This window comes from Micromys minutus (genome assembly GCF_963924665.1).
Source record: "Micromys minutus genome assembly, chromosome: 17".
Classification (NCBI taxonomy): domain Eukaryota; kingdom Metazoa; phylum Chordata; class Mammalia; order Rodentia; family Muridae; genus Micromys; species Micromys minutus.
This window is the reverse complement of record NC_137952.1, coordinates 28,363,838-28,377,025: the sequence shown is the minus strand read 5'-3', so window position 1 is coordinate 28,377,025 and position 13,188 is coordinate 28,363,838. Positions and strand designations below refer to the sequence as shown.

Sequence of the window (13,188 nt, the reverse complement as noted above, 5' to 3'; positions counted from 1 at the left end):
ACTTGCTGCTAGAATTCAGCCACTGTTTATCTTCATGTGTATAGTCACTTACTATCAATTACTACAACTGTATTTTTTTTTCTATTTCTGTGGCATTTATTATTATAATAAGATTCATTTCTGCCATTATCAGTTACATTTACTGAGTATCCCAAGTACCACAAAACACTTGCTTTCCTGGAGCATGTGTCATAGGTGAAGTACATATATTTTAAAATATTCATCAGGGCTGTGTGGGAAGGTGGAGTGAGAGCAAGCCCTGGGTCTCTCTAGAGCTGGTGCTCACACTCTCGATCAGTGTTCCAGGGAGAGAGGGCACTCTCAGTGCAGCAGCAAGGGCAGCATCACCGAAACAGAAGGAAGTCAGGGGTGTCAGGGATCCCTTCATAGGTCAGGATAAAAAGCGTATTGTCGTTCTGAAGATAAAAATGTACTTTAAACTGGCTTTAGTGGTATACTTTGTAATCCCAATTATTTAGAAGGCAAAGTCAGAAAATCATTTGGAAGTTAGAGTTCCCATTAACATTTAAAATTTAACATTTATAAATAATCTGTGCCACACCCCCAGCCCCAGACAAATAGTTTCAGAGCAACAGACTTAATGAAACTCAGTGGGTGGCTGCTTGGCCAACAGCATTGTTTGTCACAGACAGGGTCACTTTTTAAATTTTGTTTTTCTAATACATCAAGTAGCTTACCTCAAAGGCATTTTGAGACAAGATGGCTGAATCAGATTAGTGATTAAAAAAAAAAAAATCTGACTTCCTGGTCAGTCTAACCAAACTTGATATTTTATCTGTTTTCACAGATGTTTGACACAGTGAAGCGATTAAGAGAAAAATCTTGTTTAGTTGTGGCAACCACTTCAGGATTGGAGTTCATTAAAAGTGAGGAGGTAACAGCACCATAGCAAAGTTATTTCATCTCTTAGAATATGAGTCACTTTTCTTCTTTAGGAGAAACTTTGTGGCAAAATAGGGGATTTTTGTTCATCTTTCCTATGCTTCTGTACTGCACTTAACATAAACCCAATATAATGTATGCATTTTACAAGATCAGAGGGACTTAATGCCCAGTGAACTCTGTTAGAAATACCTTATTAATTTTAAAATGCTTTTATCTCTAAAATTAGAACATGTTTCAGTCAATGGCATTTCATAATTTAGTCAATAGTATTCATCTGTTAGGAAGTATGAATTAATGGTACATCTTATATTCAGTAAAATTAGATAATTAGATGTCATGATTTTCCATAACATTTCAAATCATGTTTTGCTAATATTGAATTAATTAGCCAATATTTATTTATTAGAATATTTTTTTTGTTTGTTTGTTCTTTAAGACAGGGTCTCTCTATGTAACTCTTACTGTTCTGGAACTAGCTATGTAGACCAGGCTGACCTTAAACTAACAGAGATCCATTTGTCTCTGCCTCCCAGTGCTGGAATTAAAGGTGCGCACCATCACATCTATCTTAATTATTAAAATGTTCTTATTTGAAGTTATTAGCTGCTTTTTCTAAAAGAAAATGCATTGTACTTAAGTTAGTGTGTGATAGAACATTTGCCTCACATGTGAAAGGCCTGGGCTAAGTCTTTAGTACTTGTAATAAATCTCTTTTATGGTATTTTTATCTTCTGGTTTTAATTTTGGTAGGTCATATGCACATAGAAATTTAGCCACTTCTAGTTTTTCCAGCTTCTCAGCATATAAAATTTCAAATTATTCTCTAATAATACTCTGGATTTCATTGAAGTTTGTGACATATCACCCTTTATTCTAATTTCATCTTTACATTTTTTTCTTTGTCACATTGGCTAAGGATTTGTCAGTATTTTTGAAAGAACCGAGTCTTTGTTTAGTCAATTTTATGCATTGTTTATTTAGCCCCTATTTTATTAATTTCTTTCCTAATCTTTATAATGCCTTCCCATCTTCTGGGTTTGGGATTGGTTTAGTGCTGCTTTTCTAAGAGCCATGAGCTGCAGCATTAGGTTGTTTATTTAAGATCTCTTAGGGTTTTTTTCCTATAGTTTTTTTTTTTTCTGTAGCTTTTTTTCTGTAGGTTTTCTTATTGCCTTCTACTTTCCATTGTGATCTGATATAAAGAATTAATTCTTCTGGGTGGTAGTAGCAGATGCCTTTTATCCCAGTAGTCTAGGCAGAGACAGGAGGATCTCTGTGAATGTGAGGCCAGCCTGGTCTACACAGTGAGTTCCAGGACTGCCAGGCCTACACAATGAATCTCTGTCTTGAAAAGCAAAACAAAGTAACAAAAACTAACCAAGCAAAGAGTTAATTTTTAAAATATTTGTTAAGTATTGCTTTGTAGCCTATGGTGTGATCAATTTTGGAGACAGTTCCATATGTCACTGAGAAAAATACATAATCCTTATCTGTCAGGTAGAATATCCTGTATCTACTTGGCTAATGGTGGACTGCACCATTATTTCATGAGTTATTTTTCAGGACCTATATCTTTTATGCCTTCTGTGTTTGTTTTATGAAATTTGGGGTTCTAATATTTAGTGTGTGTTAATAAATGTTATATTTTTGGGGTGGGGGATGTCAAGACTGGGTTTCTCTCTGTAGCTTTGGCAGTGCTGGAACTCACGGTATAGACCAAGCTGGCCTGGAACTCACAGAGATCTGCCTGCCTCTGCTTCCCAGTGCTGGGATTAAAGGTGTGTGCACTCCAGCTTGTTACATCCACTTGAAGGGTTGCTCTTTATTAATATGTAGTAGCCTTCTTATCTCTCTAATTACTTTCTGTTTGAAGTCTACCTTGTCAGATCTGATAACTGCTGCATCAAAAGGAGGATATTTATCTAGACATGAATTTTTAACAGGAGATCCTATCTAATTTTGGTGTCACTAAATATTCAGATTACTCAGGATAAAGAAAAAGCGGAGCGCAAGAGAAAAGCTGAAGCTGCCAGGCGACATCGGCAGAAGATCATGGCCCAGATGTCCGCCTTACAGAAAAACTTCATCGAAACCCACAAGCTCATGTATGACAACACATCAGAAGGAACAGGGAAGGAGGACTCCGTTATGGAAGAAGAGAGGTAAAACAGAAAATTAATAGTTCAGATGAAAAACCCAAGCATTCTTCTGAAATCATTATTAAGATGGGAACAGCAAAAATAGAAACTAACCCACATTTTCTATGCATTGGTATTTTGTTCCTAGGAAAAATGAACTACCATTATTATAAACTGAAAATAAATCTATCACCTAATAGAGGTGATTTATACTGGTTTTTCTTTTGTTTGCTTGCTTGAGACAGGGTCATCCAAACTAGTGAATGATGGCCTTGAACTTGAAACAATTCTGCCTCAGTCTCCCAAGTGCTGAAATGACAGGGATAACTCACCACACCAATGGTTTCCTTTTCTTTTATATTTAGTTCTTTAAATTTTTTTCTTTTAGACTTTTAAAATATTTTTATATGCGTGGACATTTTATGTACATATTTGTTTATGTAGCATGTGTGCACCTGATGCTTACAGAAGCAAGAGAGGGTACCAGATTGCCTGGAACTGGAGTTGCAAATGGTTGTGAGTTGCCGTGTTGGGGCTGGGAATTGAACCCTGGTCCTCTAGAAGAGCCATCTCCCCAGTTTCATACGTTTAGTTTCACTCTGTAGCCTTTGTTGTCCTGGAACTCACTATGTAGACCAGACAGACTCATAGAGATCAGCTTGCCTCTGCCTCCCAAGTGCTGGGATCAAGAGTGTAACCCACCACTCCTGGCTAAGTTAAAACTTGAGCAGGTGGTCCACATTGCGATTCTGGGTGACTCTGTCATTACCTACTCCTAGTAGTGTATGAACATGCTTCAGTCTCATGAGTTCAAAATGTATGGGCTAGGAGTGAAGGTCCGTGGTAGAGTGCTTGCTCGCACACATGAAGCTCAATTCTTAGCACCAAAAACTAAAATGTAAACATTTTCTGGTTGCTAATTAGTTCGAGAACTAACTCATATAAAGTTGTTTGCTGATTTTTTACATTTTGCCTCTTGACAAATATCTGTTATCATTTTTTACAAATATACAATATATTTCAGTGTATGTATAATACATAGTAATATATTAATAAAGGGTGATTTCTCAGTATCTTATGTTTTAATTTTTTATCTTAATGCTTTTTCTATTCACTATTTTAATTACGTTATATTGCTATATTTTTCATTTTGAAAATCAAATGGTAGAGATAAAGCTAAAGTTCCTTGAGATACTTGACCAAGTTCTATATCCTTTTCTGCCTTCTGTGGTTATAAGTTCTATGTGTATAGCTCTGCATTTAAAAGGTTAAAAAAAGGTTGAAAGTTCAAGGCTAGTCTGAGCTACAATGAGTTGGAGACTAGCCTAAGCTACACATAAGTGAAACTATCTAAAAGCCAAAAAGATTTTATGTATATATGTCAGAATTTTTATTATACTATTACATGCAAACATGTAATCACAAAAATGTGGTATTGTTATTCAACCTTTTGTTTTGTTTACATAAGTGATATATATTTATTATATCTATGATTTTACAGTTGAGCAGTACCCTTTGAAATTGTATAATGTTCTATATCATGTTAACTCACACTGATGAGCATTTGAGTTATTTATATTTCATTGAATGATGCACCATATTTCAGGGAGCTATATGTATAGTTTTGCAGAATGGTCAGTATATGACCTCTGAGGCCAAGTCCCTTGGCTTAGTTAAATCTTTTTTTTTGGTACTACTATGTACGAATGATGAATTCCTAGATTTATCTCTTAGTATTTCTAGATTTCAGTTTCTCCCTCTGGAAAAACAGAGGTAATTATATTATATCTACCTCATGTTTGTTGTAAGGATTAAGTGAGAAAAAACAAAAACAAAATCTATGAAGCAGTGCCTAGCATCACAATCAAACCATTAAAAATACTTGCTTTTATTTGTATTTTATTGTCTGGTATGTTGTAGATTATAAGTAGTATTGCTATAGCATTAAAGTTTAAGTTTTTGTAGTTTTAATATCTACTAAACTAGAAACTGAGGACTAAACGCCTAAAGAAAGGTACTGGATAAAAGTATGGTGCAGTAGCAGAGGTAGCACTAGGCAGCTATTTCAAATAACTCATGACAGAATAATCGAGGTGTGAATGAGTAAGGCAGCATCTAAGTGAACAAGTCTCTGTTTATAGCATGATGTTCTTTATGCAAAACATGTATTATAAGTACAAAGCAAACTAGGAGAAAATAAGCAAGATTATTAGTGGTTACATTGCAGAATATAATGCTCTTTATTTTCTTCTTAATACTTTTTTTATTTAAAAAATTTCTTTGATATGTGAACTACACTTTTATCATTCAGAAAAAGAGAAATGACCCTACTTTTGTTGATACAGTAAATAAATTAAATAGAATCACAACATATTCTGTGATGTATTCCTTTGTGCACTTAGAACAAACTGAATTTTCTAGTTATAAAATTAACTGCTTAAAGCCAGAAGTTCAGGGTAGATTTCAAAGTCAATATTGCTAAATATAATTTTTATTTATACTACTTAAAAACTACCAAAATGTAAAGAGAATGACCAGAACCTATGTTCTCATCTCCGTTGTTTGTTTTGCTAGCGCCTCAGCAGTCAGTGGGTGCTCTAGAATTGCTCTGGGTCCTAAACGGGGGCCGGCGGCTACCGAAAAGGAGGTGCTGACATGCATCCTCTGCCAAGAAGAACAGGAGGTGAGACTAGAAAACAGCGCCATGGTCTTGTCAGCCTGTGTGCAGAGATCCACCGCCCTGACCCAGCACAGGGGGAAGCCTGTGGACCTCTTAGGGGGTACGTGTCGCTTAAGTAATCTACTTTCAGCCATTTCTTCTGCCTGTGTAATTAGAATAAAAATAAGCTCTGAAAGACGTTTAGCAGTTAGGTTGTATGTAAGTCCTGATTGGTGTAATATATTTATATGTGAAATAGATTAGGTTCTTACACAACACATCGGCTACTTGACGGTTTTTGTCATTGTTTTGATTTTTGTTAGTCCTCAGTCAGTTGCTCAACCCATCTAATTTTGGCTTTATTTTATCTTGCTGAACCATTTTAAAGTAGATTTCAGATCTCATAACACTTCATCCCTGGGCATTTCCCAAAACTGAGGACAGTGTATTATATACTTAACATACCATTATCATATTTAAGGAAGTTAATAATTCAAGAATATCACACACACACACACGAAGGAAGGCATATTTTTAAAATAAAGATCTAAACATATTTCACATTGCTTTGATGAAGTTTCTTTTCACTGGGCCTATAAATCGCAGCACATGGGGAACTAAGTTAGGAAGATCACCATGGTTTGCGAGGTTGACATAGTGAGTTCAGGACCAGCCTAAGCTACACAGCGAGACATCTCACAAATAAAGCAAAATCAAAGTTTATTATAGTAATGGAATTTCTTGCCCCCTTTTTTCAAGATAATAACCAGTTTGATAAGTTCAGGCTAGTAATTTTATTCCATGTCTCACATTGTGAACTTATCTGTTTGCCTTATGTTTAGGTTTATATTAAACATGTACTTTATCAAGTATTAATCACACAACACAACCTACTTATCCCAAGTTAGCTACTTTATATTTTAAATTTCCTGAAAGTAATGATGATATTAAATTAACATTTGTTAATATTCAACGTGTTGTAGTCACTGATTCATCGCTGTGCACATGCCTTCATTCATATGATATTCACCATGTGCATGAGGGATCTGAGCTTGCAGGTGCTACGTGACCTCGGGTCGTGAGTGTGCAATAACACCATAATTTAAAGTTGCTGCTTTTTTTTTTTTTTTTTTTACGGTGGCTCAAGGGATTGCTCCTCAGTTAAGAGCACTTGGTGCTCTTGCAGAGGACCTAGCTTCTGCATGGCGGCTCACAGCTGTCTGCAGCTCTATTTCCAGAGGATCCACTGCCCTCTTCTGGCCTCCTTGGGCACCAGCACACACAGACAGGCAGGCAAACACTCTTCTAAAAATAAATCTTCTTTATAAGTTGTCATGTACTCAAATCATTCTTTAAATTTACAAAGGCAAATTTGTTCTTGAAAAATAGAAAAGCATTTCAACAGCCAGTATAATGCAGCTTGAACCTACTGTTCAGAATTACAGGGTAAATGCATATAGAGTTGTTAATCCATAAGGATTTCAGGATCTAACCTGATGGTCTTACTCCTTTCTTCCTTATTACTAGGAATATATACCCTGCTGCCATATTGTGATACTTGGACATTCCTAAGAATAAAATTCCTGAAAACTTTCTCCAGTCCCACCCGCTAACTTTAGAAAACATAAGTCTATACCTCTTATTTGTGTCTTTCTGAACCAGAAACGCCAGACCCTCTTTTTATGGATCCAGACTTGGCACACGGAACTTATACAGGAAGCTGTGGTCATGTAATGCATGCGGTGTGCTGGCAGAAGTGAGTTGTCCCTCTGACATGATTTTGAAAGAGACTAGGAACATTGATGTTTACTACACACCACAACATTTTCTCATGTCTTCTTTCTGTTCTTCTTGTGGAATAATTAAGGCCATTTTAATTACCAATCCTCTTTTCATGTTACTAATTATATTTGGCTTTATTATAAGCTTTTGAAATTGATGTATCAAGTTCCCAGCTTAATGGTTGTAGGGTTAGAGTGTAGTGTGATGATACAGCATGTACTTAACATGCACAGTGCACTGCCGTGGCTCAGTCCCACGCCCGGAAAATGCACTTGCCGAAAACTAAGTAGTATTAACACTGCTTGTCCTAGGCATGTGAGAGGATTCGTAATCTTTTTTTAAAAGACAAAAACAAAAATCTTAAAATATGTAGTAAGAAGCATCTTTGTTGCCAGTCATGGTGGTGCTTGCCTTTAATCCTACACATGGACCTGTGAGTTCCAAGGCCTGATCTGCAGATCAGGACAACTAGGGAGCACAGAGAAGTCCTGTATTGAAACAAAAAAAAAAAAAAAGAAAGAAAGAAAACCAAAAATATTAAATATCTTGCAATAATGATATATTCTGTTTTTATCTTGAGAAAAGATAAAAAATTTTAAAATGTAATTTCTGATAAATTTTTTTTGTATACTTACTCATTTGCCATCAGATTAAAATCATAGTTGTCCATCGAAAGCTCTCAGTGGTGTAGATGATCATCTGGCATCTCTAAGTATGTCCACTTGCTGTTGAGGCAGAGGACAAGTTAGAGAATTCAACATCATTCAGATTTGTATCTGCCGTAAAGTATTTCCCAATTTAGACCCTAGGTGGGCAGCCTGTTTCTTTTATAATTATAACACATATTTTTGAGATAAGTTCTAAAGACACTAAGTCCAAAATTCTAGCACTTTTTTACTGAGAACAGGTAAAGCCATGTGAGCTGTTTTAAGTGGACGCATCTTTGAATTTTGCAGGTATTTTGAAGCTGTACAGCTGAGCTCTCAGCAGCGCATCCATGTTGACCTGTTTGACTTGGAGAGTGGCGAGTACCTGTGCCCGCTCTGCAAGTCTCTCTGCAACACTGTCATCCCCATCATCCCTTTGCAGCCACAGAAGATCAACAGGTGCGCTCGAGCCGTGGTTCAGACTCTCCTACAGCTTTCGCTTGCCTTTCCCTCCTTTCAGAGCTGAGATAAGGACCATTCTCATACCGGAGCTTTCATCAAATGAGATGAAAACCCAGTTTTTGGTGTTGAAAAGAAATAGGATTTCATTTACTTAAAGCAGTGTGTTATGCTTTTTCCACTCACCATTAAAGCAGTAGAACCCTAAAGATGCAAATACTATTGGAAATCTGTACAAAAGGTTAATGATAAAAGTAAGTAAATTACTACAGTTATCATACCTTTGAATAATCTGTGAGCATATAAATTTTAAAATATTTTACATTCGGACAGTCTGCTATTGTAGTTTAACATTCACTAGTTTTAATAAGTACAACATTTTATTATATATTTTCACATTCTTTTTTTGGAAATAAAAGTGACACGTTTTTATTGCCCCTCTTATACTCCATTTTTCTACCTATGGACATTAATTTAAATTGAGTTTAAAGAGATAGAAAAGCACACAAGGGCAAGCAAAAATGGCTAGAAATTCCAGGTCTTTCAACCACAAGCAATTTTACAGAAGGAAGTGAAAATCTATCTTTTTTTTTCTTACAACTTTATTTAAAAAAAAAAAAAAAAAAAAAAAAAAAAAAACAGAGCTACACGTACAGATTTTTAAAAGCATTTTGGCCTAAAACTATAAGAATATATTTTTGTCAGTACTTGATTTTTTTAAAGGTTTGATAGTATGCATTGAAATCTTACTAGTTACAATGAACATAAAGTACATGTAAAACAAAACGTAACATGAAAATAGTCAAAGTTTTCTTAGTGTGTAAAGACTAAACATAATGATTTTTAAATACCAAGAATTGCCACAAGGCTATCTTCTTAGCTCTTGAATTATTAATGATTTAAGGTCTAGGTGTACCCCATGCAGAGAGGGTGCTATACACTTACTGTTTTGTTTTGTTTTTTTTTTTCTAAGAAGGACTGAAGCTTCCACTTTTTGGCCTTTGTTTTTTTGAGCTTCATATGGTCTATGAGTTGTTTCTTGGGTATTCAGAACTTTCTGGAGCTAGTATTCAATTATCAGTGACTGCATCTTATGTCTGTTCTTTTGTGACTGGGTTACCTCACTCAGTATTCTCTAGATACATCCATTTTTTTCTAAGAATTTCATAAAGTCATTGTTTCTAATAGCTGAGTAGTAGTACTCCATTGTATAAATATACCACAATTTCTGTATCCATTCATCTACTGAAGGACATCTGGATTCTTTCCAGCTTCTGGCTATTATAAATAAGGCTGCTATGAGCATGGTGGAGCATGTGTCCTTATTGTATGTTGGAGCATCTTTGGGGTAAATGCTCAAAGTAACTGGGTCTTCAGGTAGTACTATGTCCAATTTTCTGAGGAACCGCCAGACAGATTTCCAGAGTGGACAGCTTACAATCCCACCAGCAGTGGAGGAGTGTTCCTCTTTCTCTGCATCCTCGCCAACATCTGCTATCATCTGAGTTTTTGATCTTAGCCATTCTGACTGGTGTGAGGTGGAATCTCAGGATTGTTTTAATTTGCATTTCCTTGATGACTAGGGATTTCAAGCATTTTCTTAGGTGATTCTCAGCCATTCAATATTCCTCAATTGAAAATTCTTTGTTTAGCTCTGTGCCCATTTTTTAATAGGATTGTTTGATTCTCTGGCATCTAACTTCTTGATTTGTTTGTATATACTTAATATTAGACCTCTATTAGATGTGGGATTGGTAAAGATCTTTTCCCAATCTGTTAGCTGCCGTTTTGTTTTCTTGACAGTGTCCTTAGCCTTACAGAAACTTTGCAATCTCATCAAGTCCCATTTGTCAATTCTTGATCTTAGAGCACAAGCCATTGGTGTTCTGTTCAGGAAAATTTCCCCTGTGCCTGTGTGTTCTAAGGTTCTCCCTACTTTCTCATCTAATAGTTTCAGTGTACCTGGTTTTATGTGGAGATCGTTGATCCACATGCACTTGAGCTTTGTACAAGGAGATAAGAATGGGTCTATTTTCATTCTTCTGCATGCTGAGTGCCAGTTGAGCCAACACCATTTGTTAAAGAAACTGTCTTTTTTCCATTGAATGTTTTCAGCTCCTTTGTCAAAAATCAAGGGACCATATGTGTAAGAGTTCATTTCTGGATCTTCTATTCTGTTCCATTGATCTACATGCCTATCTCTGTACCAGTACCATGCAGTTTTTAACACAATTGCTTTGTAATATAGCTTGAGGTCAGAGATGGTGATTCTTGCAGAAGTTTTCTTGTTGTTGAGAATAGATTTCGATATTCTAGGTTTTTTGTTATTCCAGATGAATTTGCAATATTTTCACATTTTTACTGTTCTACTTAATGATAACAAAGTTGTTATCTTAGCCAAGTGTTGTGGTACACAATCAGTTCTTAAAAGACTCAGACAGGAATATCTCTGAGTTTGAGCCCAGCCTAGTCTATATAGCAAGTTACAGGCTAACAAAGGCTCCATAGTGTGACCCTGTATCAAAATGAACAAAAGTAATTCTTTAATTATCTAGTCATTTGAAGATGTTATCACTCAGTGGTAGGGTGCTTCCCTGCATGTATGAGGCACAGCTCCACAGAGCAACAGTGTGCATTCACCGTGCCACTCCTGACAAAAGTATGTGAAAGTGGGGTGTTTGGTAAGCAGAGTCAAGAAGCAGTCACTTTATCTCACTAGGCCATGCCATTGGAACTTCTATTCATCATATTTGGACATGGAATGCCACCATATACAAACAAGGACGTGTCAAGATCGGCCCTTCATTTACTGAATCATCGATAAGCTTTAGACAGGACATTAACTCCTCACAGCTTTCTGCTGAAGTGTGCTATTATTTCCATTTAAACATAAAGAGATGGCTAACCACCGTGAGAGATTCAGTGAAACCAGACCTCACTTCTGATTTCTGAGGGTGCGGAGACGTGTTTGTTTGGTTGGCTTTGGTTGTTAGAGACAAGGCATTGCTGTGCAGTCCAGGCAACCTTTAGCTTGTGATTCTCTTCCTGGTGGCTGAAATTTCAGGCACATGCTACCATGTCCACCTTCTTCCAATTCCTTGTTAGTGCACATAAGCTTTTTTTTTTACAAAGTGATTCCCCAAAATAGAGATCCTTAAAAATCGAATTGCTTTCTAAAGAAGCAACGTATTTCCTCAACTTTCTCTACCAAGCTTTATATGTATATGATTTAATTTTCTATTTTGGATTATGTTTGTGTTAGGGGAGTGTGCATATGTGGGTGATGCTGCCTTTAACACCCAGAAGAGGGTGTTGTATTCCCTGGAGCTGGTTTTCTAGCGAGTTGTGAACTGTAGGTACCAAGAACTACACTCAGGTCCTTCTCAAGAGCATTATGTGCTCTTAACGACTGAGTCAATGCTGTAGTCCTCAAACTCACATTTTGATATAAAATACTGCACAATAAATTTATCAAAACTGGGGGATGAGATGTGGCTCAATGGTTAAGAGTAACAACTGCCCTTCCAGAGGATCCAGGTTCAAGGCCCAGCATCCACATGGCAGCTCACAACCATTTGTATCTCCAGTTCCAGGGGATCTGACACCCTCACAGAAACATACATACAGTCAAAACACCAATGTACACAAAAAAAAAGAAAGAAATCTTTTAAAAAATTACCAACACTGGTCCAGAGAGAGCTTCAGCTGCTAACATGCTTCCTGTGCAAGCAGAGGCACGTGATGTGGCACTCTAGAGCTCACGGAAAGTGTGTGTCTGCCACACACGTCTGCCACCCCGTCCTCCTGCATGGAAATGGGAGGCTGAGGTAGGAGGAACTCTGGAAGTCTGGGGCCCAGTGAGCCCAGTGTGCATCCCAGCAAACAACAAAGAAATCTCAAACAAGTCAATAGGAAAGAACCAATATTGAAGGTTTGTCTTCTGATGTCTGCACATGTACTATGGCATGCACACACCTGCAGCTACACATACATGTACTTCATATACACACAAGTCTTTTTCTAAAACATTTTTCTAAGTCATAATATACTTTCACTTTTGAGAATCAAAAAATATTTAAGTCAAATTTATGCTAGATATTCAAATCCGGCACAGTTCATTTTATATTTTACTTCAAGTCTGCCCTTTCAGGGATTAGAGAGATAGTTCAGTGATTAAGAGCAGTGGCTGGGTCCTGAGTTCAGTTCCTAGCATTCATGTGTCAGCTCACAACCAGCTGTACATACAGTTCTGGTGTACAGATGTACAGGAAGACAACACACCTATATACACAAATAAATAAATCTTTTTGTTTTTCAAGACAGGCTTTTTTTCTGTGTAGTCCTGGCTGTCCTGCAGCTCAGTCTGTAGACCAGGCTAGCCTTGAACTCATAGAGATCCTCTTGCTTCTGCCTCCCAAGTGCTGGGATTAAAGGTATGTGCCATCCACTGCCTGGCTGTAATAAATCTTAAAAAAAAAAAAGTAAGACTGCCCTTTAAATAAATTCTTATTTTATGGAGTGTACATGCTATGAAGAGACTTACAGAAACCAAGTATTTTCTACTGAGCTATGAGAAATATCAAGGAAATACTAGAGG

General features: G+C 36.7%; 1 protein-coding gene across 2 annotated transcripts in view; it reads left to right on the top strand.

The window, feature by feature from the left end:
• Positions 1–13,188, top strand: part of UBR1 (ubiquitin protein ligase E3 component n-recognin 1) — a 106,690-nt gene that overhangs the window by 60,778 nt on the left and 32,724 nt on the right. For both annotated transcript variants that reach the window (XM_080930920.1, XM_080930921.1), the window contains 5 exons: positions 809–895; positions 2,887–3,068; positions 5,619–5,824; positions 7,366–7,459; positions 8,442–8,591. In XM_080930920.1, coding sequence (XP_080787046.1) covers positions 809–895; positions 2,887–3,068; positions 5,619–5,824; positions 7,366–7,459; positions 8,442–8,591 — 719 coding nt within the window. The remainder of the gene's footprint in view (positions 1–808; positions 896–2,886; positions 3,069–5,618; positions 5,825–7,365; positions 7,460–8,441; positions 8,592–13,188) is intronic.